Source organism: Pungitius pungitius, chromosome 5 (genome assembly GCF_949316345.1).
Source record: "Pungitius pungitius chromosome 5, fPunPun2.1, whole genome shotgun sequence".
Taxonomy (NCBI): Eukaryota; Metazoa; Chordata; class Actinopteri; order Perciformes; family Gasterosteidae; genus Pungitius; species Pungitius pungitius.
The window spans coordinates 8,734,986-8,761,418 of NC_084904.1; the positions used below are offsets into that span (position 1 = coordinate 8,734,986).

The window sequence follows — 26,433 nt, forward strand, 5'->3', positions numbered from 1 at the left end:
AATGGTTTCTTTAGCGAGTGATACATGTTGTAGTGCACTAATGAGAAAGTTCTTCTCTATCTTTTCAATAGAAAATATGTGTGCAAAGTATTCATATTTGTACGACTTAACGAGTACTTTATAATAAGATATTGATTTGATAACATACAGCTGCTTTGGGGTTCTAAAAGTCTTCCTTCATTAGCCCTTGTTTGGGGTCAGCATTTTGTAACTACCAGAAGGGAGACCCGATGAATGTGTCTGTTCCCACTTCCTGTTCAAACGAGAGCGCCTCCTAGTGCTCCCGGTAAGGGGCAACATGTGTGTTCTCCAGTTTCTTCCTGTCTCTCATGTCCTGGAGCTTTGGACGTCCTGAGGGGTTTTGCTCAGCTAATTGCTCTTTCTTGCAGGTGGTCCATCACTCCCATCATGTACCCAGCATCCTTCTGGTTTGAGGTGCCGAGTACGGCCTACGTGTTTCTAATAGTCATCAACTTATTCATAGGCATCACTGCGACCGTTGCCACCTTCCTCCTTCAGCTCTTTGAGCACGATAAGGTCAGTTTGACTCTTTGGATTCAATCGCAGAAGCTGCAACTTGCCAAACATTTATTAACTTCTAAATGGATATGAAGCCATGTGCAATAGACCTGTTTGCTTTTGTATTGCAGCAGTGACCATCAAGGGCCTTTGGATATTCATTTGTTTATGTTCACTATTTCCATCTGCTGCAGGACCTGAAAAAGGTCAACAGTTACCTGAAGTCCTGTTTCCTAATCTTCCCCAACTACAACTTGGGCCATGGCCTGATGGAGATGGCTTACAATGAGTACATCAATGAATACTACGCTAAAATAGGTATTTAAACCCTTTAGCCTAGGGTTGCCACCTTCAATACAGAAAAATGAAGGAAGTTTGGGGGAGAACGATACGGGGGGGCAGGTGGATTGATACAAGATTGATACCTCCGACTCTCGTCGGTACTTCCGCTTTCGCTTCAGAGCTGGACGCGGAGGGGCGGGGGGGGTGGGGGGGGGTGGGGGGGTCGTGTATCTGGAGTTGCCCCCGCCATTCTTTCAAATCAACACTGCGCCAAAAGGCCCGCCCTCCTCTGACTCTGATTGGTTTGTTTAAGGTTCACGGACGAGTCTTCACAGAGGGATTACATTGTTTCCCCTTGGTGTACAACTTCGGGGGGCAAATGGTCTGAAAATATTTTACATTTAAAAAATGTTGGGGGGGTGAGGGGGGGGGATTGCACATTTTGCAAAAAACCCCGTCCCATATTGATTCAAAACAGGACGCGCTATTTTATTCTCAAATACGGGACGATTGTTTTGAGGGACGGGTGGAAACCCTACTTGAGCCACCTTACACCTGAGTCACTTTGACTGTGCCTGGTTGCTATGATGTGCTTTGGTAGTGCACTATTTGTACTGTGTTCCTCCATTGTGATTGGACGGTTGTGTAGAAGGTTACAAACACAACAAAACAAAGTTGATGGTTTTTATACTCTCTTCATCAGCACTAAAACGCACAACGTTGCATTCTTGGTTTGAGTCTTTTCACACTAAATAAATAAATAAATGTATGTCTTGTTAAAAACGTTTTAACATCTTGTTGAAGGAATCTTGAGAAGCAGTCGGAGGATAATTGGTGTTAATGTCTGCTCTCAGGCCAGTTTGACAAGATGAAGTCTCCGTTCGAGTGGGACATTGTGACACGAGGACTCGTTGCCATGACGATTGAAGGCTTCGTCGGCTTCCTCATCACCATCCTCTGCCAGTACAACTTCCTGAGGAAGCCCCCGTGAGTGAAGTGTGTCTGTGAGGTGTGTGTGAGTAGAGCTGCCATGCTGGATGCTTCACACAGAAGGCTCTGCTCCACCACATTATTTAAGTCCTTTACTCCATCACAAATCACTCTTCATTCACACCTTGGTTCATAATCATCATCCTTCACCATTTTTATTTGTACCCTTCGATCAACTATTAAACTTATTAAATAGTTCAAACAAAGTATAATTTATTCTGGACAGCTCACCTTTGCATGCACAAACTCCAGTCCGTCTAATGCAATTCTGACTGCTATTATATTTAATTACACAACTTTAAACTTCAATCAGTTTTAGACATGTTAAAGGTACACTTTTATTCTGTATTTCTTTCTATTTGGTACAGAAGTTATTTGTGTATTTTATGGGCACCTAAACTTTTTAATTTAAAACGGAATGAGAATAACTAGAATATTTCCACCACTTCCAATATGAAGACAACTGCTAATATCTTTATCAAATACACAGATACAGATTTTGCAGCATTGGTTCACAACCTTAACAGTTACTGCTCCAAAGGGAGGTGCAACTGGGCATCTGCTCTCGCAGGCTTTAGGGCAGTGATTCTCAACTGGTGGGTCGCAGACCCGTTTTTAATGGGTCCCGGGCCTTTGCATGGGAAAATAAAAATTAGAATTAAAAAAAAAAAAAAATCATCCTGTGATTTTATTTTGAAGGGACTTTTTTAATGCAGCGGCGTGTCGTTTTCGTCCGTCCATGTTTTCAGCGGCGTATGCCAGGTTGGGTCAAACCATTCTGATATGGGGGAGACATTGGGTTTTTAGGATAATTAAACATCCTGAATATAAAATTCAGCTTATGAACTTGATTTAGAATAAATTTGAGATGTTGAGAATGTTCCTCGAGTTGGGTCATTAAGGGGTGATGGCGGGTCCCGGAGCAAGACCAGTTGAGAACCACTGCTTTAGGGCATGTGAGATAGATATGAAAAGGAAGGTGAAAAGGAACAACAAAGACCAGACTGATAAATGTGTGTGTGTGTGTCCAGGAGGGTGCCAGTCAGCTCCCAGCCAATCGACGATGACGATGTAGACGTGGCCTGTGAGAGACGAAGAGTGCTGCGAGGAGACGCCGATGACGACATGCTGAAGATTGAGAACCTGACAAAGGTGTAACACAATTAGAAAATACCAAGCAGATACTCTGTTTGGCTTCAAAGAAATCCATTGCTGGTCTGGTCCTTGATGGCATATGGACTGGTTTCAGGTGTACAAATCGAGGAAGATGGGCCGCATCCTGGCAGTGGACCGCCTGTGTCTGGGCGTCCGGCCTGGAGAGTGTTTTGGACTCCTAGGAGTTAACGGAGCAGGGAAGACCACCACCTTCAAGATGCTCACAGGAGACGTGTGCACCACTGGGGGAGAGGCTTTCATCGACGGAAACAGGTCAGCGCCATCTTCATGGCTTCTTCTTTATTCTTTACCCTTCAAGTGCGAGGCAGAAACAGACCCAGGAGAACAGAGTAAAACATGTTACAAGGGATTCTGACGTGTGTGTGTGTGTGTGTGTGTGTGTGCATGCAGTATTCTGAAGGACCTGTTACGTGTGCAGCAGAGTATCGGCTACTGTCCACAGTTTGATGCTCTGTTTGACGACCTGACAGCCAGAGAACATCTGGAGCTTTATACGCGTCTCCGGGGCATTCCCTGGAAAGACCAGGGGAGGGTGAGTCTCTCTCTCACACACACACACACACACACACATTATCCTGGGATGGCTTTAGGTATAAAATACAACAACAGTGTATTGGAATACGTCATCAGAAGTTTCCTGCAGACTTTGACCAGTTAAAGCCTGACTAGTTCAGATCTTTAGTGTGTAAACCCGACGGGTGGTGTTATCCCTTGCCCCCCCCCCCCCTCTAGGTGGTGCAGTGGGCGTTAGAAAAGCTGGAGTTGTCAAAGTATGCTGACAAGCCTGCAGCGACTTACAGTGGAGGAAACAAACGCAAGCTTTCCACTGCCATCGCTCTCATTGGATACCCCTCACTCATCTTCCTGGTAAGAGGAGATAATCCTTCATTATAAACCAGTAAATAACCCAACTGAGAACCTGTGTCACACACACGTGGCTGACAGCCTGGTGCTGTTTGATGGAGTAGGGCGGTAAACAGAGAGGAGGCCGGCTGTGTGACAGGATGTACTTACACGTCACATGACTGAATTACTGGACATAACTGTATGGGAATATGGCCTTGATGGTAAACGTATCACCAACTGGACCTCCAAGCGTTACTTCTTCTCACTGATGTCACCATCCCCAGATCTCAGCCATTCGGTAACACGTCGTTCCTTTCATGAGCGCAGACTAGAAGAGCAACAGAAAGAACAAATGGAATGCTGCAATCTTTAAACCCACTGTTTTTAGCATCTGAACTGTATTTTGGGGGGTTCCAGGATGAGCCCACCACTGGCATGGACCCAAAGGCCCGCAGATTCCTCTGGAATTTAATCCTGGACATCATCAAGACTGGACGGTCCGTGGTGCTGACATCACACAGGTGAGACATCCTTCTGCCATTCTACTGTACTCCTCTGTCACCGTAGTGTTGGTCATATATTCTCCTTTTGCAGCATGGAGGAGTGTGAGGCCTTGTGCACCCGACTGGGCATCATGGTGAACGGCAGGTTTAAATGCCTGGGCAGCATCCAGCATCTCAAGAACAGGTCAGGAGGACACTAATGTACTCTCATGTGCATTGTCACTGTATAGATTCATTCCATTCTGCGGGTCATCATTGACCCACTCATACACAGAGACACCATGATCCGTTCATCAGTTACTAACATTTACACAGTCACAGCTCAGGAGCTATGTGGTGTGTCCTAATTACTTTTCTAGTAAGTGGACTTCATTTGTTGGGCTACTAAACCCTGTTGGACTATTAAGTGATTTGATTCATTGATTTTTTTCTCTTCTTAAAACCCTGTTGGAGGAAACGTGGCCCAATGTAATAACAGGCTATTATGTAATAACAGGTGCTTTTCCCCACAGGCCAACAATTGTGACCGGTGGGACTTCTAGTGTGTAATCGTAATACTACAAGTAGCAGCAGAATGAGGCCACCTTTAGTCCAGAGTCTCCTTGTTCCGAGCCAGTGGAACCGTTAAACTAACGCCTGCCTTCACAGGTTTGGGGATGGCTACATGATCACAGTGAGGACCAAGGTCAGCTCCAATGTGAAGGAGGTGGTTCGATTCTTCAACAGGAACTTCCCTGAGGCCGTGCTGAAGGTAGACTCCTGCTCATAACATCCAGCCACAGGCTGCTCGTTGGTGTCCGGGATTTCTTCTTCTCTTCTCTTCTTTCGAGCTAGACAAGGAGACTCCTTGATGGATGGAGTATCCATTGTACTCAATTCTTTCATAAGACCAACTGATTAGATAGCTGCAGCACTTCTATGATCAATGGAATTGAACATTGGAGCATGTCGTCCCTGCCCTGTTGTTTGGCTCCACCCTTGCCTTGTTAACCCTCAATCATCTTGTTTAAGCCCCCCAATGATCTTGCTAAAATAAATATTTAATTGATATTGTCCTCATCTCATATTACATGGGGCCCTTTTTTCACTTTGCAAAGATCCCTCTCTTCACCTGTGGTAATTGCAGGAGCGTCACCACACCAAGATCCAGTACCAGCTGAAGTCTGAGCGGATCTCCCTGGCTCAGGTCTTCAGTAAGATGGAGCAGGTGGTGCAGGTGCTGGGCATTGAGGAGTACTCTGTCAGTCAGACCACTCTGGACAATGTGAGTCAGCTTCTAACTCTGGATCACCTTCAACCAGGAGCAATGGAACCAATCAAATGAATCCCCTTTGTTCCGCTCAGGTGTTTGTCAACTTTGCCAAGAAACAGAGTGATAACCTGGAGCAGCAGGAGGTGTCGCCCCCTGGGGGTGGACATTCCCCCCTGCAGCACATCCTCAACCTGCTGAAGTCCCGGCCGGCCAACACGGAGCTCAGCGCTCTGATGGGCGAGGCGCCGGAGGAGCTGGAGAGCGACGACGAAGGACTCATCAGCTTCGAAGAGGAAAGGGTGAGTTGCCCTCTTCTTCTTCATTTTCACTTTGGAAAAGGAGCATGATGAATATCCTCTACCTGAGTGTTGTAACGTATAGAATAGATAAAGTCTTTAAGAATAATACCTTTTGTGGTTTAAATTCATTTTAATATTTGGATTGCATAAATATGTATTAATATATTTGTTTCTGTACACATGAGCCATCTATCAGACCTTACTCTTCTAAGCCTTCTTCCTTTTCTTCTCAACCTTTGGAAGGAGAGAAATGTGTGTGAGACTAGTAGAGAAGTGAGTGGGGACGGTGCACAGGCCTCACCTGAGCAAAGCAGGAGGCTTTGTGGGTAAACGCACACAGAGAACCTGTCTACTGAGCTCTATTCAATCCTCAGGAACAAATCAATCCAAACACAAGGCGTGTTCCCTTCTGGCTTTCTACTACATCTAGACAAAGTAGTCCTTTGTTTGGGGCCGTGACACATGATTGATGCTTCCTTATGACTCAACGTGCTCGGATCACATGATACAGGATGCTCTTCTTTTCACTAACCATGGTGAGGCAAGATGTAATGTAGACCTAATAAAAACCTGTTCTGCACTGGGGATGTACACTTGGTTCCTAAATTCCCCTAATAAGCAATAGATTGTGTGTCCGCTTGGCTGCAGGATAAAGTGCACCTTGGTTGTGTGTCGTTGCAGGTGCAGCTCTCCTTCAACACGGACACTCTCTGTTGAATGAGCCCTTTGAAGAGGAGAGGAGCCCGAAGCGTCTGAATGAGCCCTGAGGCCTGAAGGAGAGCAAAGCTCTCAGTCTCACTTAGGACCAGTAGTTCAGTATCCCAGCCGCTCATGTTTCTATCCCAGGACGGACTGAGGGGCGTCGGAGAGACGCAGCAGCAGCAGGGCCTGCATGTGGATTTTACCCTTCGTCCTGGAATGTTTCCTTCCTATATATTTTCATGTCGGGTGGTTTAGGACATCTTTACTGAACGGACATCTCATGGGTGGTATGTTAGAAACCAACCATAGAGACAGAGCAGGTTACCTTGAGTGCCCCCAAAGGGCCTCAAGTAATGAAGGGGGGGACCACTGATGGTGTAATACAGTCTATTTTTCTGTGGCAAGATGAATGTTTTATTTTGGATATTGAAGCAGACAGAGAATGACTTCTGTGGTTTATTCTGCAATAACTGAAATGCAACTGGAGCTGTTGGCCTTTTGTGAATGTGCGTGGCCTCCCTTCTGTCCCCTTTGACACTGAATGCTGTTGTTTGTGCTTTTAACATATTATGTTCTGTAATCCATCCATAGTGTATAATATTATTAATGCTTATTATTTGACCATTTTAAGGGGAGGTAATCAGCAATCGAACATCTGATACTGCAGTGAACTGACAATACCTGCACTACCATCACTGTGACACTAAAGGGAATCCTCAGATCAGAATAACTCAACTACAATACTTGTTTTATGATTTGCTTCTATGGAATATGGAGAAGCCCAAATGTGCTAGATGAAAACACTGTCTCTCTGAATGTGGATTGAACCGCCTCCCTTTGAGTATTGTGGTGATCTGAGTTGTATCCTGTCCAAACTGGTTCACTTCTTCCTACACTCTTATTTTGGTGATCATCATTGTGGTGGTGGGCGGTTTTCCTACTTTAAAGAGATTAGCATTAAACAAGGAAAAAAGTAATATAGATGTTCTTTTGTTGGTGGCTGTTAAAGTGCAGGAAGGTGGTGAAATATGAGTGAATTTTATTATAAATGAAAGTACAATCATCAAGACATATTTAAGACCCTGACAGAAACTAAACTGAATATCCTATAAAGAGCCAACTCGACAAATACTGCACAATCATCAACTCAATATTTCATATGGATTCGTACCTATTTTTTGGATGCAAACAGACTCCCAAAGAGGACATAATAGAAAATAACATTATTTCACTCCCAAAGAGAGTAAATATACAACTAAGAGACGGTTTCATACACTCCTGCATCAACTTGTGTGAATCAGAATCCCCTCCATCACATTCCTGAAGAATACCACTAGTTTTACACATTTTTTAGACCTTCTTTGAAATCTATTTCATTTGTAGATTTAATTAAATCCAACCTAATTTAAAACATACTAGTTCATATATTGACAGATTAAAGTACCATTAACTATTATTGCCTAGTTTCTATTGATATGCTTGGCAAGTTTTTTTTTAAATGTCATAATATTTGTTTGTGAATTAAAAGAACATGTTTGAACGTCATCTGGAGGATCAGTCTTCATCCTCTTCGTCGAAGGCCACGCCCGTCGCCTGCAGCTTCCTGCAGCATCCACACAAACCACAACAGAGGAGACCATTTATTAGGAAGAACCCTTGAGATGTTCAGAGGACAATTAGCACAATTACAGAAACATGAGAATCAGTTACAAACAAAAGCAAATAGTTAGAATAAGCCTCAAAAAGGAAAGCACGCGAGAATAGAAGCAGCTTGTTCCCTCAGAGGCCTGAGACATCATCAGGGAGATGTCAAGGACATGGACAACTGCCACAAGACTAAAGCACACCTGCAAAAGGTGGAAATATGATATGAATATGATTAAAATCTCTTCTAATCAGAGGGAACTACACACAGGAGGAGGGAATAGAGCCTGTTGGACATGTTGGACCTTTTAGCTCCTGGGTTGATGAGGGAAGCCCCTGGAAGTCGTTTCTTCATCGTCTTTGATGAAGTCCAGGTCTGCTGATGGGGTTTAAACTCTACGGGAAAAATGGCAAAATCAACATTCCACCAGCAGCCGTTCCGAAAGATTAATACTATGAAGGGACACATCTGGATTTATGTGGTAAACAAAAAAAAGTGTTAAACCAGAATATGTGTTATAGTTTGGACCTTTTGCATGATGCCCCCCCCCCCCTCGGTATACAGCTTTGAAAGCGTACCTGCAGGATGCCTACGGTGACTTTTCACTGGACTGACAGAGGCGGATCCATCTAGGAGGACTACAGAGAAGAGACAGAGTTTTAACCCTGGAATGAATGAATGATGATGATGCAAACATCAACAGCAGGGTGAAGAGTTGTGATGAAGCATTTACTCTCTGGCTGAGTGAGGCGGTCGGCCATGCTGAACAGCTGCTCCTTCACTTCCTGTGTGGCCCGCGGGCCTTCCAGCCTGGACAGGGTCAAGCTCTGGTCACCTGACCCGGAGCGCACATGCACCGCTGCACTGTCACTGTGCACCACAACGGACACCTCCCCTCGTGCACAGGCCGCCCTGAGGGAACAGACACATGCTCAGGCAGCCAGCATGAGCATGGACATCATGAGTGAAGCGTCCTTACAGCTTTGTCCACACGACGGTTAAAGGACGCCAGATGGTGTCTCACCGGAGTTTTAGAATATAGTCCTCTGTAGACCTCAAGGCAAACGTCTGTCTCTAAACAAACAAAAGCATTACAACCAGGTACCATGGAAGGGTGGGGGGCAGTGTTGGGGGGGGGGGGGGGGGCTTACAAACTGGTCCAACGTGTCCTCCGTGTGCTCCGTGCTCCAGACGTCGGCTGCATCTGTCAAACTTGAGAAGATTTACAAAACTGGGATGATGAGATCAGTCTGTGCCCCTACACACTGACACGCGCACATAAACACGCGCGCACGCTCAAGCACAGGGGGCGGGGGGGGGGGGGGTCTCCTGGACATCACATCGGATTGAATGACACCGGATCCCTCTGTTCATATTATTGTGTCCAGCCGTGGACCTAAGCGCGTGCTCTCTTCTTCGCGTGGATCACACATCATGTTCATCTGGACGATCGATGCCAATAATACACTTCCCTTCACTTTTGGGAGCTCACGTGCATGCGTGCGCGTGACACGAGCTTCCACTCACCAGATGTTGGAAAGTCCATTTTGTGTTCGCGAGTAGCAAAGGAACTTGGACTGGTTCTTCTGATCCCACAGCGTGCAGTATTCCGTTCGGCACGCCTCCATGTTTACCTCTACACGCCGACGGCGGCCGAAGAGGCTCAAAAAGGCACGTGCGCCTTTTCCTCTTTCCGATTGAACGGAGAATCGCACACTGCCCCCTGCTGTACGGGAGTGTGCTGCACCACAGCCTCCTGGTATCCCACCCGTCAATGCTGCGTCTTGAAAAGGTTGCTCCGAGCATTCCAAACGGAGCCTATGCTGTTACACAGGGCCGAGAGCCCCACGACATGTTGACCTCTTCATCCTAGTACGGTACGACAATGGACAACAGACAATGTAGTGCAGCAATAAGATAAAAATATAATAAAACATATGCTATGGGTTAGTACGCTCAAGCTTTGGTTTAGTAAGTTAAGAAATAAAGATTTAAGACAATTAAAAATAAAGATAAAGTGCACCAGCTAACAGAAAGTGACAAATGATAAGTGAAGGTGACAAAGTGTATGTACTAGGGCCGGTACTCGATTAAAAATATTAATCTAATTAATTAGAGGCTTTGTAATTAATTAATCGAAATTAATCGTATATATTATACATACAAATATTTGACCTGAAAACAGTGAGAAGTCATTTTTTTCACATGGATTTTTATTTTTGTTGAACCAATTCCAGTGTAGCAATAGCATATTTAGAAATATAGTACTTTCAGAAATTCAGGTAGCCTATAGGTAAGTAGACCTTGTGTAAACTAGGTTTTTTTAAGTAGACCAATACTTTCAAGTACATTCAGAACATTGGTTATTTTTTCAGACGTGGACTTAGTTACCCTGGTCCTTAGTCATCCCAGTCATCTGGTGCAGTGTGGGTTGTGTGTGGGTCCTTGTACTCGTCGGGCTAACGTCCACGCTAGCTGCTAATTGTTTTGCGTTGAGGTGATACTTGAGGCTCAATGTGAAGTCCTTGTTGCACAGCTTGCACACAACCACGCTCTTATCGACGCTTCCATCCATGTGTTTATTATAATAAGATTTCCCATTCACGGGGCCAACCGACACGGTCTCGTCAGCTTCTTCGTTCATGTTCACTGTGGTTTGTTGTCTGAAGTCATGAACGCTAGTTGGTGCTCCAGTATAATCGGTCCCCCCGAAACTCATCCAGTGAGAAACGTTCCGCGGTGCAAAAAAAAGTGTTAAAATGCGTTATTTTTATGTGTAATTGATTAATCTTAATTCACATTGTAATTAATTAATCTTAATTAACGCGCTAAAGTCCCGGCCCTAGTATGTACATGTAGAGAGTGAGAGTCAGTCAGGGGGGGCAGGGCTCTGTGTGGCGGGAGGCATCAGTCTGCAGTAGATTTGATGGAGCATTATAAATAAATATAAATAGCACCTGCATCACTACCTGCCAGAGATGGGGACTCGAGTTGGAGACTCGGACTCGAGTGCGACTCGAGTCGCACACACGGTGACTTCCGACTCGACTTCAGACTCGTCCTCGAAAGACTTCAGACTCGACTCGGACTCGAGCTTTGGGACTCGTGAACAATGTTTAATTTTAGGAAAAATCTGATGAGCTCGCTATATCGCTCCCTCCGTTACCTGCCTACGTAACGCGTACATTGACACATATTGCTGGCTGCGCACGCGCGGCCACACACGAGAAAGATGTCGAATGCCGCTGCTGGGTGGCGCTGACGGGAAGGCGGTGGTGCCGCTGGTGCCGCTGGCGGTCCGACCGACGGTTCGCTGACGTCGGGACGTATGCGTTCCAGCGGCGGACCGTTTACTCTGCGATCTCCTTTAACTGTCTCTGTTCTGCTCACTGAAGCAAAACAATACGTGGACAAAAAATATCAGAGCCAAGAGCCGCGTGTGTAGTCACCTACTGCTGCTAACACATCCCGTCAGACCAGGATTATTTATTTATATCCGTTCATGAACTTTTCTCCTCTTGTTACCCTGGTAACCGCTGTCATTACAGACGGTTGCGTCGATTCTTACTGTTAAAATCTACGTACTTCCGGTTTAGCGACTACGCTTCGTATTTTCATTTTATGGGAAAAACCACAAAAAACATTAAGTAAAGAGTAAAGGAGGAGTAAAAAGTTGTTGGTATGTTTTTTTTACGGTAAAAGGGACGTTGATAAGAGATGGGGACTCGAGTTGGAGACTCGGACTCGAGTGCGACTCGAGTCGAACACACGGTGACTTCAGACTCGACTTCAGACTCGTCCTCGAAAGACTTCAGACTCGACTCGGACTCGAGCTTTGGGACTCGTGAGCATCTCTGCTACCTGCGTCCTCCCACCTGAACCATCGTTCCCAGTAAATCTGTGATTTGTTTGGCTCATCCCATGAATATGTTTAGCTATGAATTAGTAATACTCATACTATGAGATTTCATTTATTTTAATAAAATACTTGTAACTATTGTGTTGATGATTTTACAGGCAGGTGACACCTTATTGCAGGTCGTCTCATTGGGATGACGACTAGCTGGGGTAGCAGCTGATGAGCAGCAGACGGCCAGGAAATCCTCCCGTCGGGTTGACAATTTTAGTTTTTTCTGAAAGTATGTGATGTCAGTGTTTGTATATTTCAGAGATGACCTCATTGGAGTGGACTCTCTTTACCAACAAACAGTTGGGCCGTACTGTGTTGAGGAGTGAGAGTGGTTCCTTCTGCTGCACAAAAACACAAGTATTTATAAAAACTAAAGGGGAACAACAAGTAAACATCCACACAGACAACGCTGGAAGTTTTCAATTCTCTTCATTATACACAACAGCCTCTACACACGTCCCTGTGCACGGATGCACGTGATCGCCCCCTGGTGGAGTCACATGACAGAAACACAACAACGACGGTACACTTCAGTGCTGATGGTTTCATCTTTGTGTCACTGGCAGTGGTCCTGAATCCACTGGCAGAATCTGTGGGAATATTTGGTGGGCCGGACGGTGGAAAAGGCCCTGCCTGGGTAGCGGACACATTTCCAGGCATTCTCCAGTCTCTTCTTCCAGCCGTACACAGTAAAGATGTCTATGATGCCCACAAAGTAGCGATGATCTGGTCCATCCACCACGTGGATTGCATTTTTGCAGTTGGGCAGGAGCCTGCGGTGATGCTCAAGGAATTCCTGCAGTTCTGAGTCCCTCCTGGTTCGTGTTGCAGTGCTCTTTGTCTCCTGGACAAGAATCGAGAATAGAGATCAATGAACTGAAACAATATGTCAAACAAGACATAATGAAATACACAAACACACGTGACACATGTGACACCTACTTTGTGGTGCGCATAACAAGGTTTGCAAAAGAGTGTTTCCCTTCCAGCTCATCGGTGTGCAGCGGCTGATGGGCCAGCAGGAGGCTGTAGTCCAGCACGCGCATCCCCTGAAGGAAGGCAGCATCCACTCTCACTTGATTGGAGAACCAGGACACTTCTTGACCTGAAGCAACGGTGCCACATTTTGCATTTAGTGTGCGTTGCTCAGAGCGTCCTTCGTGTGACTTTGTGTGACTTTGTGCGATGAGGAGAGTAAGGAGCAGACGCTCACCTAACGCCATGCACTGTCCTTTGAAGTTGTTGTCCTTCAGCACCTTTAGTATCGGTTTCCCACCTGTGTCGGGGTCAGTCCACCTCCCCACCTCACAGCCCTTAATGTCGTATCTGTGAAACTCAAACGTCATTGAGTGGACCACAGATCCGCGGAGTAGAGTGCAAACAGGGACACTGTACCTGATATCGATCCTGTCGTCAGGGTAAAACACGCTCTGCATCACTATGAAGTACTTCTGGAGAACAGACAGGTACTGTAAGGATAGACTTTGATGCATTACCTATTGGTTATTATATTAATCCAATAACAACCTTCATTTGATGAGGAATAACAATCCTGTGGACACCTGCAGAGGGAAAAGGACACCGGTCAGGTCCCTCCGTGAACATCCCCACCAAACAAGACCAAGGCCACAAAGCTGCTCTCACCTAGAAACCTCACCAGCAGCGAGTGCGGGTATTTCTCCAGGTGGTCCATGTACGCCTGCAGATTGGACAGCAGGAACCTCACCTCACGTTTGCTCTGAGTTTTGAGGAAGAATCTCTTGTCATTCCTAAAACCAAAAATGGAAAGTAAAGAATAGTAAACACAAATCGATATCAAACAAGCAAGCGCACAAGTTATTATTCTGGGAACTAAACAGAAAATAATCCAGAGGGTTAAGCAATACTTTCACAGTGGTGGATTTGGGGGGGGTTGCTTTACTTTTGGGCTACTTGTTAATTGATCGCCTGATTCCCCACAGGTACACGGACCTCTCTGTGTACTATTCCTAAACAAAACATGGCGACAGCTGCCTATCAAGCCCCTCATGTGTGAGCCACAAGTGAAGTGAATGAAACATACTATAATGTAAGCTGCTTTGTGTACTTGAGCTTTGGAGCTTTTGGGTGAGGACATTGTGGGTGTAGATTTAGTTGGAGCCTTGAGTTGGGCTGACATACAGGAAGGAGTATTCATGGAAGGTCTGAGTGTGGATCATGGGAGGAGCATGCTCACGTGATAAAGAAATCGGCCTTGCTCTTGGAGTTACTGACAAACTGCAGGTAGCAATCTTCGGAGCAGAAGGAGTTCATGTATTCATCACTCGTGATGTCCAGTGAACGCCTCAGCTTCGCAAACACTGATGCTGCAAATGTCTGCATCTCAAACCCCTAGAAGGCCACGACTCAAGGTTTCAAACAGCTTCACAGGAATGCACACAACAAAATGATCGTATGAATGCTTGTGTTATCAAAAAGGGGTTTTCGGCTGCACTCGCCTCATGATTTTGCTTCACCAGGAACTCCACAGCTGCAGGTGTGTCCTGTACAAAGGGTGGAGTGCTTATGAGTGAATTAGTATGTACATATATGACTTTAATAGTTCAACGAGTGGCCTTCAGGAGACTCTTCACCTGGCCTGATGTCTCCATAGTGGTCTGGATGGCAGCATGCATGCCTTCTTTAATCATGCATGTCAGATGGTAGAACTCGTGCTCTTGGTTGACCTCAAACAGTCCCACCATCCCCCATCGCTGTCTCAAATGCCACCAGCGTCTGCGGCTGGTGGCTCTGGGGGGCCCAGCAGCTCTGGCATGTGCCATCTACCGGGCAGACATCAGTTTAACAAGTTATCACATGTTTTCTTTTTCTTACGTGAGCGCACCGTCCAATCCGGGAAAATAGTGGATTGACCTCCTGGCAGTTGTCGTTATCACCAGTGACAGAGGTACTGGCCACTTAGACCTCAAGTGGGCGAGACCATTAAAAGGGGGGGTGGTGCCGGATGGTCCAGTAGATGGGGCGGAAGTGGCGCACTTTTTCGGCGCGCGAGTTACTTTTCACTCCACTTTTTCTCGATAATAGCATCTACGAGCGGTAGCCGTAAACAAACTGAACAGCGCAACGAAAAGACAACAGCACGAGCCTCTCGTCTGTCAGAAGCGATCGCGCATGCGTGGTGACCTGACGTGATTTTCTTTCTTTAACGCCAGGTGATCTACCGGCACTGTAGGTGAACAGGTCTAACGCATGCGTTCACGCACAGAGTGCGACCCCCACTGGACTCTTTAGGAACAGCAGCTACTTTTAGAGAAATCCAATTGATGTCTTTCTGTAATTCCCACAGTAGTCATCCAGCGGGCCTTGAGTGTAGACAACACTATCCTGAACATCTCAGCAGATGCAAGGATTCCAGGAGCAGAGGACAGAACCACAGCCCTGTGTCTTTGTGCGAGGCGATGCCTTTCTCTTCTGCCGAGATCCGAAGCAGGCCAACATACCAGAGACCAACGGATCTTCTACTACTCGGCCATGACTGCTTGGCTGTGGAAGATGCATCTTTTTGTCTTAACTCCCAGCCACAGGAGAGTAAGGGAGAAGCATGCTACAGAGGATGTCCTCCGCATGTGCCAGTAAGGAGGTCTTTCTAGTGAGGGAGATCTGCAGCTGACACTACGCTTGGCAAGGATATGGATAGTGATATTGCCCACTTGAGGTCTAAGTGTACCATCGAAAAGAACAGGCTCCCTAGCTCATGTAGGTAATGACATGCTGAATCTTGTTTTTGGATGACGCTAAGCTAAATGACCCAAAGCAATACAATCAGGTAGCTCTTACCTGGAGTTCTGGCTCGGACGGTACTGTAAATCCCGGCAAATGGTTCACACGGTTTGTTTTCTCATTGTGTCTGAAATTAACCTAGACTTTATGTAACATGTCCCGCCCCATTCCAGCTGATGCCACATTCCAGACAGGTTGGGCCAGCTCAGCAGGGTGTGCCCCATGCACCACAAAAGGTGCCTTATTTGAATGTGCACTATTAAAATAATGCTTGAGTGTGGCATGATGGGCTTTTATGAAATGCTGTCTTGGGAATCATCAAGGTGCTTTTTAGTGATTGTGAGGAAAGCCTTTGGGATCTTCTCAGTGAGCAGTGGCTTCCTCTTGGAACTGTCCCATGGACGCCCCGGCTCTCATACTGTTGGGTCATGACCTCTGACCTGAGGTCAGTGAGGCTGGCCATGCAAACAATTCCCAGTCGTGATTCAAGAGTAAATCTATAAGAAAACCCTCTCACATGTGGTACCTTCTTGCACACCTGGACTTACTAGCAGAGGGATCTGCGACCACAAAATATTTACGAATGATGGAAAATGGAAACTGGACTAACGTTAATATGTAATATGTAAGCTGCACACAGCAAGTCACCAAAGTGACAAGCAATGCGTAATACGCTTTGATCTCATTAGCTTCCATACTTTAGCTTAGCAGTTAGCCGTGGCTTTGCTCTCTACCTCTCCTGCTCAGTGTGTCACACGTCCAGCCAAGTAGTCCATGTATGCAGCTTAGTGCATTAGAAACACGGCTCAGCACCACTTTATCTTTCTTTTTAATGCAATACCATTAAAAAAAGTCACCTTTCTGTAGATGTTATCCAATGTAGCTAACAACAAGGTAATTAGGCTAAAGCGAGCTGAATGCCTTTGTTTAAAAACAGCCGTCTACAGGCTTCTTTTACTAACAAGCATTTCTCTAAATCGGCCTGAAATGAGAATAGAGTGGCTCCTCTAAGAGCCTTTTTGTTGCTGTTTTGTTGACTTCCACCACTTGGGGGCGTCGAGCTGCTGTCAATTAGGCTGCAAGGTCCATATGATCAGCAGGGGCTGTTCTTGTGAGGAGCAAACAGTGCTGGTCACACATATTTAAACGCATATTGGATTCAGTCTTATATTGTCATTGTTTTTAAGTCATCATTTAATACTAAGCACTAGGCCCAGTATAATATAAGCACAATTCTATGCAAATTTATATAGTAGGGGGTCCCTGCCCGGCCTGAAAACGTTGAAGACCCTTGTGTTGAGCAACATGGTATACTTAAATTATTGTCCTCATGAATCCAGTCTCACTCCATTTATTTAATGAGTAACAATCCAATCCAAATATTTATTAGAAAAGTAATACAGAATGCATAGAGAACATAGGTATGAGATAAAATGGTGTTAAGTGACCTTTTGCTGAGCTCTTCCCCAAAGGAGAGGTTGCTCACATTAGCATATTTAAATATAACCTTAAAAATTATTAACACAGCAGAGGTTCCAAGGCATAGAGTTAGACAGACACGCTTATTTTTGGCTTTTTACATTATACTTTTTACATTATACAGCCACCTTAAGGGAGCTAGTGATTTCTTATTGAACATTTTAAATTGTAAAATGCAGCAATGATGCTTTTACAGAAGCGCACAAAGAGCAGGGCTGAAGGCTGGGGGGGGTCTCTGACTCTGACTCAATGGACACGGCAGATTGGTGGTCTGAACCCCGACTGCTCCGTGTCCCATGTCAAAGTGTCCCTGAGCAAGACACCCAACCCTTACCCCCGGGCTAAATGCAAAATGCTTTGAATAAAAGCATCAGCTAAATGACATGTAATAAATCCAAGCCTCATTATAGCAATACTGAGAGCGCACAAAGTTTGACAGGCATGGCAACGGTAACTATGGATTCAAGCACCAAAATTCAAGAGATTGAGAGCTTCCAAAGATTATGGAGCAAACGTGGATGGAATTGGACTGGTCCAATCAGGTGATGTTCCGTCAGTCCCATGGTACAAGAAACACGTTAAGATGAGTGACTGACTTTGATGCTCAAACAATAAGTCAGTTGAGTAGGTAATTAAATCTTCATCAATATGTCCAGATATTAATTTGATATTCACACACCGGTTCTAGTAAAAAGTAATGTCTGTTTCTATCAGAGTCAAATAGCTGATAACAGGAAGAAGTTTAAATGTTTACAATACTCATGTTAGCTGGGTTTCTTTTATAGTGATTTGTAGAAACACTTTCCACAAAGCCCTTTCTAAGGCAATCGGGTGTTGATGTGAAAGCGATTAGATATTCCTAACAAATCATATTTCACATGAATCAGCCATACAGAAAATATTGACATGATGCTTGGATGGTGAATATCCTCAACAAACAAATGATCACAAACAAATCTTTGGCCCTGTATCATCTGTCAAACCTTCCAAAAGATACAGTTGAAGTAACAGTTTTCCCCCAAAACAATGACAGCGTATGAGTACACCCTGCTGGGTTTGCATGTTTTGTTAGCAGTAGTCCGTCTGCAGGGTGTCAGGCAGCAGCTTGGCACTGAGGTGTCTGAGCAGCAGTGCTCCTCCTTCACTGCTGTGTTCCTGTGGTGCTGTTCTGAGCCAGAAGTTGTTTGAGTGGGCGCAGGAACACCAGCATCACTGTGATGTTATCACTGGATCCGCCTTCTTTAGCGTGACATACCAACTGTTGAGCGACTTTCAGTCCAGCGTCGTCCTCCGACGGATCCAGCGGAGCGTCACCAACGGACTGGCGGAGGGCCTCCTGGACCAGATGGGGGACCTCTGAAGGTTCGACGGCATCGAAAAAGCCATCGCATGCCAGCAGCACGTAATCCTCATCCCCTAACAGCTGGGTTGTGGAGCAGTCAGCATCTCCAGACACATAGGGCTTCTGGTCAAAGTCCCCTGGAAGAGGGAGGTGGATGTTAAACACAGCACACCTACTCAGATCATGTAGGCTTTTCACACAGGTATCGGTATACAAATATCCAAAAGGCTGAATTCATCAATGTAATTAATGTGGTTTCAGTGAAATGATATGAAACGGTTCCTTTGGCTCCACAAGAGAGGGAGCAGGAATCTGCTCTAGTCAACACAGTTCAATAGTGTCAACAGCAAAAAATAAAGAAACGAGCGTAATCAGATCAAAACTAAATATATTAAGGACAGAGAGGTTGTGGAAGAAATGATTGATTAATAAGTGACGCTACAAATGTAGGTTATCGGCTGATATCCTGTTGACCAAAAAGTAAAAGAAGCAGCATTTGTCCTGTAGACGGTGCCACACACACGTCGTGCTGCAGAGCAGCAAACAAAGTGCAAATCAGAAATGTGTCGGCACTGTTGGATCATTTGTGCATGGCAACACAACAGTTTGTGTTGTGATGCTTTTTCTTTTGAGTGTAATACACACCATTAGGAAGCAGTCCATTGCAGTCAACATTCGTTATCGTATTCAGATTCGATGACTTCTATCTGTCATCTAAATGTTCCTAACGTAGGTCAGCTCTCTGTGCGTGCGGCTTCCCGTGGACTCACCTATTGCTCTGGAGACAGCATAGGTGCCATTAACACGCCAGCACCCCATGAAGGTAATGCAGCCCCCCAGGTCCTCCACCCTCTTTTTTTCATCCTGGGAGGGGGGACAAAGCTTGTCTCATTGAGTTTGGGTAAAGAACCACAGCAAATATTCATTCGTTCAACAAGCATCCATCTTCCTCCAGTCAGCGAACAGCACCGTGTTTACTGAGCTCTGGAGGAAACCTTTCATTCCACTCGATCGCCTCCCGCTGTTGGGACATGTGGATTAACGTGGATCGACTTGTGTCCAGTGGGTTGATCACAGACGGACTGTACTGCCACAGCGCCACAGACTGTAGCCTTGAGCACACATCACAACCTCAAAAACATTTGTGAGATACAGAAGGTCCGGCAACTACACTATTTTAATATATTAATAATATTATCTAGTTATTCAGATTTTAATAGCTATATCTCATAATGAACAAATAGTTGGATTTTGTGTTGTAAATCAGTGATTCTCAACTGGTGGGTCGCGTCTCGGACCCGTTTTTAGTGGGTCGCGGGCCTTTGCATGGGAAAATAAATATTAGAAGAAAAAAAATTCATACTGTGATTTTATTTTGAAGGGACTTTTTTAATGCAGCGGAGTGTCGGCCTTTTTGCCGGCTCGTCCGTCCATGTTTTCCACAGCGTTTTTAGGTTTTTAGGATAATTAAACATCCTGAATATAGTATTCAGCTTATGAGATGTTGAGAATGTTCCTCGATTTGGGTCGCGGCTTGTCATTAAGGGGTGATGGTGGGTCCCGGACCAGTCGAGAACCACTGTTGTAAATTATAGGTATAGAAAATCTAAATCAGCAGTTCACACTTTTGCCGTGCAAATTGCATCTGTGTGTGTGTGTGTGTGTGTGTGTGAGAGACATCCCTACCTCTCTATCTGGTTTATGGGGGTCCATGAGAGTTACAGCTTGTCCCCCTCTGACCAGCATTGCTTGAGAGTCTCCCAGCCAAGCGACAAAGAGCTCCTGTCTCTGGATCAGCACCACCACTCCTGTAGTACCACTCCGCAGACGCTACAACACACAGGTCACACGTGGCTTACAAATACAGACAGGGGGGGGGTCTGCACTGGCCCTTTCACACACAACTGTCCTCACTGGGAACACTAGCTTTATATTTTGCAGGACGCTCCTTTTTCTTCATAATCATTTCATTCATGTTTGCTGACACGGCTGTTTCAGAGACCAAAGGCCAGTACAGTAATGCTTCATGTGTTCATAAAGTCCATGTAGTCACCCAACCCCGGCGGCTAAAAAGGTTGTTTGTATGGTTGTGGGGAGATTTGTTGTTAGGATTTTCATCACAAGCACAACAACACCAGTGTGTGTGTGCACGTACAGAACATGTCAGCTGACATTGTGTGTACCTCTCTCTTGGCTTTGCCCCTGAACATGTCATCCGTGAGCTTGAAGGCCATTTTGAGGGCTAAGCCTGTGTCACTCTGCAGTGACTCCTGTTTACTCAGAGCAACGTGGAGGTGAGTGGCAGCGTATGTGGCAGCGTCCACACCCCCATGGCCATCGAACACAGCATAGTAAGCACTATCGTCTTGGCTCTGGACCATGGTGTACAGAGAAAAAGAAAGGCTGTTATTCATTCTGAAGCTCTTTTGAGAAGCAGTGTTGTTGCAGTGAAGCCATTGCACCTGGATTCCAAGTAGCTGGTTGAACTCAGCCAGGGCCAAGTGTTTGTCCTCCATTTTCCTCCTTGTGTTCTTGATGGTATGAACGGAGCAGTGGAGGAACTGGGAGGGGGGTGGCGGATGCTTGGAGAAGTCCTGAGACCAGGCCAGTGTTACTTCTATCAGCTTATTGAGGAAGACACGTTGCACTGCCTCTGACTCCAGCACTGGAAGGGTTCAGAGAAAGTCACCAAAGGGTTATAAATAATAACACCTTGGCTCCTACTACTTTGTGAGAGAGATACAGAAGGAAAATGAAGATAAAAGACTTTTCATCTGTATTAGACGTATGTAGAACATACAAATGTCTTTTCTAAGCTCAACAGCACCTGTTAACCTCTTTCAACATTGTGTGGTCTCCACTGCCCCCTCAGTGGACATTAGCAGCTCCCATTTACCATTAAGGTGAGGCCCCCCTGAGTGAACTTTAAGTTACACTTACACACTACTTCCTGCTCCTCTTCCTGGTTGTTCCCAGCTTCCTGGGCGCAGTGGAAAGGTGAGAGGTCGTTCTGCAGCAGCTGGGACAGCGCTGCCTGGCACAGGAGGGCACTGAGGCCTGCAGGAGCCCCCCTGAACAACAAGAACAAGAAATGCATGTTGTGTACTTTGCCGTGGTCTGAAGTCATACACAAGTGTAGAGCCAGAGCTGAACTGATCCACCCCAGTGCAGAAACAAACAAACACAAACTGGTACCACTGGACCCCAATAATCAGCATTTGTTGAAAGATCAACTCTCATCAAATCCTTTTTCCCTCCTTGTGCCTTACAGAATGACTTTTCTGTTTTGGAAAGCCACTGTGCTGAGAAAACAGGAAGTGGAGAGAACAATGGGGTTTCTACAGAAAGGATATGAGGACTTCCTGAGAAGGCATACCACTGAAGAGAGAGCACAAACAAGCCAGTGAGTCGAGAAAGACTGTGTCCTCACACCATTTGTTTCAAACTTGTTCTGCTCTACGTTGGGCTTAGTTTGGAGGTCTGCTCCTGGCTCATCTAAGGCTCATCGTTGCAAGCAAATCCCTGAGGGGAGACTACTGACTTCTGCAGACTTGAGGCACAGTGCAGAGAAAAAAGGATGAGACTACTTTTCAGGACCTTCCACTATTGTATGTCCTCATGTTCCAAATCACCCCCCCTTTTCCAGATAGCATGTGATGCGCCCTGTGCTGTCTGAATTCCTCCACATGGAACATTTAAAGTAATACTAGTGCTACTGACACGTTAGAGCCATCTTGTTTGGTTCTTTCTGGTCTCATGCTTACAGTGTCCACCCTCGCAGCGTGAAGTCAAACAGCAAAGACGAGCATAAATACTGAACGAGCAGGGCAAGAGCAGAGCTGTCAGGAATCTGGGGAATGCAGCCACATACACGCACAAGATGGGCGGATAGTGGAAATGATACCAAGTACTTTGGCGTACAATGACACCATAGTTAAGTGGGTTATATTACCAATAATTTGATTATATATACACACATCTCTCACTAATGGACAGAATGGAACTATAAACTGTTGTACAATGACACTGAACTGCACCGTTTAACCTTTTGACCTATTACATAATAATAGAATCATACTGAAGGAAGTAAACTGAAAAAACTTTGCTACCATTGCCTTATTTTGATAGCTATAGTTTTGAGCGTGGGGGCATTGTACACTTTGCCATGATTGAAATATTGGAGTGTAATAGGATGCCAAATAAGAACATGCAAAAAGTGTGTCAGTCGTACCTAGCAGCCAGCAGCCTCCGCCCCAGCTCCAGGCTCTCCCCATGCAGCTCCTCCAGGGTGACTCTGCGGCTCAGAGGGCTGACAGGTAGCGGAGTGCCTTCCTCCAGAGCGGCTGGGAACTCCTCAACAAACCTCCCCAGGAAGGACCGGGCCTCCTCCTCCATGCTGCAGACTGTGGCTGCAGTGAGCACTCGGGTGAACAGGGGTCAGGGCTCTCAGGTCCCAAGTGGAGACTTTAAAAGGCAAACAACGTAGGCTTCAAGTAGCACGAGTAAAGCAGTAATCACTGATCAAATATATCAGGAATTGTAGAGTATCCAGGAATGTCAAGGTATAAACATGGAACTGTTATTTTGGAATACAAGTAAAAAATCTTCATTGTGTGTCTGCATGTTGTCAGGTGACTTCAACGGCATTGCCAGGAAATATATTTTTTTCCAGCAACACAAAGATTGAAGAATTAAGACACATCCCACTTAATGTTGTGGTAATTTCTGTTTAAGGGGAAACACAGAAAACATATTTCCATATACATGTTGTACCCTTCGGAACTGAGCATTAGATTAGATTGACTTAACTTCTCTGCACTGGCTTCCTGTTAAATCAAGAATAGAATTTAAGGTACTTCTCCTCACCTACAAGGCACTTGCTGGTGAGGCACCGTCTTATCTTAAAGAGCTTGTTACACCGTATTGCCCTACAAGGCATCTGCGCTCCATAGATGCTGGGCTACTTGTGGTTCCTAGAGTTTTAAAAAGTAGGATGGGGGCCAGAGCCTTCAGTTATCAAGCTCCTCTTTTGTGGAACCAGCTTCCACATTCAGTCCGGGGGGCAGACTCGGTCAGTTAATTTAAAATAAAGCTTACAACGTTCCTCTTTGATATTGCTTATAGTTAGGGCTGGCTCAGGTTAGCCTGGACCAGCCCTTAGTTAAGCTGCTCTAGGCTTAGACTGCCGGGGGACTTCTTAGGACACACAGAGCCCCTCTCTGACTCTCACTCTCTCACTCTCTCCTTCCACCATCATCCATGTTTTATTAATGTACATCACTAATTAAGCTTCTTTCTGGGAGTTTTTTGTGCTTTCTCGCCTAGCAGGTCTCCGTGGATCATAGTTCCGTCTGAACCCTGGTCCTGACTCCTGCCTTTATTTACTTTAAATATGATTCATATTACTGTCATCATAAACCAACATATTTCTGCTCTCCCTCCCCACAGAAGCCTCTGTGGATGGTGGTTCGACCCGATGGTGGTTGTCCCTGCAGTGGTCCTGCTGTACACTTGTTCTACTACTTGCAATTACTTGTATCATTTCTGTTAGAGAAATTGAATGTATTGTACATCTTTTGCATTGTTCATTCTGTACACATGACATCCATTGCAGTCTGTCCATCCCGGGAGAGGGACCCCTCCTCCTAGGACTTCCGTATAGGTCCCAGTTCCTGATACAAAGTCAAACATTATACCATCTCATCATTCTGACTAGCCTGTATTGTAATATTTAACGTAACATCGTCTTTCTTTGGTCTGGCCCACAGTAATCAGCGAGGCTAATGCTGCACTGACGTTGGTTAATGACGTCACAGCAGGTTCACGTTGTTAGTCACAACAACTGCGAATGTGTGCCTCAGTCGTGACACATTATTATCTTATTACGGAGGGGCTATAATGCGGGGAGCATACGCCGCGATAAGTTCTACTGTGTTGTATTCGTATTCCTGCCCCCGTGCTGCTGCAAGTGTCCTCGTGGCCAAAACGTTTACGTTACAATGGAACGTGGGCAGTGAGCGACGTAAAGCGGCTTCGTTCGACTCAATTAGCTAATGTTGACCAATGAAAACGGTCCTCTAGAGAGCGGTGTACTGGAGCTAGCGTTAGACAAACGAGAACAAGTCGTAAACAGAGAAACGGTAAAAGAGACTCGGCGATAAAGACACACGAACCTGCGCCTGAAGACGTGGGGCCAGTAACCATGTAATGGCAGTAACGTTGCTACCGTTACAACACAACCCCACTGTGACCATCTTCCTGTACCATGACACAAGCCCCTCCCCCTCCACTGGAGATTTAAAGGGCCACAACACTAAAGTTCAATTCGCCATCCAACCGTCAAATCTAACCCCCAAATATGAATTTTAAGACTCAAATCCTCACATTTTAAAATCTGGAACAATTAAGCATTTTTCCACAGACATTCCAATAATAATAACCAAAATAGTTGCAGATGAGTTCGACTATATAACTGATATTGTTAGAACTCTAATGTTGACAAATAATATCAATGTGAAACCGCACTGTGAGACACTAATACTTCAATGATTTCAAACCAAAACCATTGAAGGTCAAGGTGGTATTTTTATCCAGAATGTTTAAATGTAAAGTGCTTTCCTGTGTTATTTGTAGTCCATAGTATGCCTCTATAATAGGTTAGCCTGGAACACCAGCCAGCCAGACCTGAAGGTATGCATGAAGAGCATAGGCAGGTTTTAGGAGTGTGCCACCCAGAGTGCCTGCACATGTTATGCAGCATCCCCAATCCCTTTTCTATGGTATCAGCACCCAGACTGGTCGGAATGCAGAATCAGGCAGCCTTTGGTTGTGGTTGTCAGCAGCCTGGCACCACCCAGAGATCTCAGACACTGAAGGCCTTTGTTAATGTGGGCTTCTGTAGCTGTGAAAATGCAGTGGAGATTCATTAGCATGAGTCTTCAATGGAGCATCTCTCTAGCTTTACACAGTGGGAGGAGCGAGAGAGTCCCATCGATGCTAGAAAAGAGATTTTAAAGCATTTAAATGAAGACCAGCTGCGAAAGAAAAGCAGCTCGTTTCCGCTCTTATCAATGTAGTTGGTTTTGTAGTGGAACACCCGTTGCCTTTCTGAGTGAAGGACTTTTGATACCATGTCCAGGTGGTGGGGGGGGGGTCTGTTCCTCTCCTTACTAATCAAAAAGATTAGTAAAATAGCTTGAATTGGCTGATGTTGAAAGAAATTGTCCCTTGCAATGCTTCTTCTACCTGGTACGACATGCAAAATGATGGAAATTAATTATGTCAGCAAGGGAGTTAACGGGTTAAAACGATGTAAAATAGAGTGAAATGGCACCAGCAGTGTTGCAAGCATTGTCGGTTACTGTTACCAGTCCATATAGGTTTCGAACCTGGCCTGCAGTCAGGAGCTGTGGGGTCGTGACCGACACAATGACATCACAGCCTCAGATGCAGGGGGAAGAGCTGCTTCTTTGTGTCTACAGTAGACAGCTGAGGTGGTTCAGCGTGTCATTGGGACGCCTCCTGGTGGCCCCCCTTTAGAGTCTAACTGGTAGGAGGTCCCAGGGTGGGCACAGAACCCACTGCAGAGATCCTGTGTCTCATTTGCCCTGAGAACGCCAGAGTTTCCCAGGAAGAGCTGGAAAAAGTTAATGAGAGGGATGCGTGGGAAACAGTCCTAAGCCCCCACTGCCCCTGTGACCCACCCCCGGATGAATCAGATAGATGGACA

General features: G+C 45.6%; 4 protein-coding genes across 9 annotated transcripts in view; 1 reads left to right on the forward strand and 3 right to left on the reverse strand.

Moving 5' to 3' along the window:
* The window catches only part of abca2 (ATP-binding cassette, sub-family A (ABC1), member 2), a 58,695-nt gene extending 51,149 nt beyond the window's left edge, over positions 1–7,546 (forward strand). The window contains exons 36-48 of the mRNA XM_037481869.2: positions 390–537; positions 714–837; positions 1,656–1,788; positions 2,823–2,943; positions 3,041–3,219; positions 3,358–3,499; positions 3,700–3,834; positions 4,231–4,334; positions 4,408–4,500; positions 4,965–5,067; positions 5,443–5,580; positions 5,661–5,867; positions 6,549–7,546. Coding sequence (XP_037337766.2) covers positions 390–537; positions 714–837; positions 1,656–1,788; positions 2,823–2,943; positions 3,041–3,219; positions 3,358–3,499; positions 3,700–3,834; positions 4,231–4,334; positions 4,408–4,500; positions 4,965–5,067; positions 5,443–5,580; positions 5,661–5,867; positions 6,549–6,584 — 1,663 coding nt within the window. The 3' untranslated portion in view covers positions 6,585–7,546. The remainder of the gene's footprint in view (positions 1–389; positions 538–713; positions 838–1,655; positions 1,789–2,822; positions 2,944–3,040; positions 3,220–3,357; positions 3,500–3,699; positions 3,835–4,230; positions 4,335–4,407; positions 4,501–4,964; positions 5,068–5,442; positions 5,581–5,660; positions 5,868–6,548) is intronic.
* A 42-nt stretch (positions 7,547–7,588) lies between these two features.
* Positions 7,589–9,954, reverse strand: paxx (PAXX non-homologous end joining factor). Of its 5 annotated transcripts, none has more exons than XM_037481870.2 (7): positions 9,742–9,947; positions 9,366–9,426; positions 9,239–9,288; positions 8,948–9,126; positions 8,793–8,852; positions 8,483–8,609; positions 7,589–8,172 (listed from the first exon to the last, which is right to left on the reverse strand). In XM_037481870.2, exons 1-7 carry the CDS (start codon positions 9,840–9,842, stop codon positions 8,124–8,126), a joined length of 627 nt encoding a protein of 208 aa, XP_037337767.2. In that variant the 5' UTR covers positions 9,843–9,947; the 3' UTR covers positions 7,589–8,123. The 5 variants fall into 5 exon arrangements, with proteins under 5 accessions (XP_037337767.2, XP_037337768.2, XP_062418302.1 ...); XM_037481871.2 differs by having other exon boundaries at positions 8,519–8,609; positions 9,742–9,938; XM_062562318.1 differs by having other exon boundaries at positions 7,589–8,609; positions 9,742–9,942.
* Positions 9,955–12,251: 2,297 nt separating this feature from the next.
* LOC119224462 (phosphatidylinositol 4-phosphate 5-kinase-like protein 1) lies at positions 12,252–16,849 on the reverse strand. Of its 2 annotated transcripts, none has more exons than XM_062562315.1 (10): positions 15,941–16,849; positions 14,737–14,925; positions 14,602–14,646; positions 14,340–14,494; positions 13,769–13,893; positions 13,652–13,686; positions 13,520–13,572; positions 13,338–13,450; positions 13,067–13,229; positions 12,252–12,968 (listed from the first exon to the last, which is right to left on the reverse strand). In XM_062562315.1, exons 2-10 carry the CDS (start codon positions 14,923–14,925, stop codon positions 12,824–12,826), a joined length of 1,023 nt encoding a protein of 340 aa, XP_062418299.1. In that variant the 5' UTR covers positions 15,941–16,849; the 3' UTR covers positions 12,252–12,823. The 2 variants fall into 2 exon arrangements, with proteins under 2 accessions (XP_062418299.1, XP_062418298.1); XM_062562314.1 differs by having other exon boundaries at positions 12,255–12,968; positions 13,520–13,575; positions 15,941–16,846.
* A 403-nt stretch (positions 16,850–17,252) lies between these two features.
* On the reverse strand, positions 17,253–25,005 carry ppm1f (protein phosphatase, Mg2+/Mn2+ dependent, 1F). Its single transcript, XM_037483227.2, has 8 exons — positions 24,878–25,005; positions 22,936–23,168; positions 21,645–21,775; positions 21,167–21,369; positions 20,888–21,076; positions 20,391–20,534; positions 19,475–19,568; positions 17,253–18,841 (listed from the first exon to the last, which is right to left on the reverse strand). Exons 2-8 carry the CDS (start codon positions 23,097–23,099, stop codon positions 18,504–18,506), a joined length of 1,263 nt encoding a protein of 420 aa, XP_037339124.2. The 5' UTR covers positions 23,100–23,168; positions 24,878–25,005; the 3' UTR covers positions 17,253–18,503.
* Between the last annotated feature and the right edge of the window lie 1,428 nt (positions 25,006–26,433).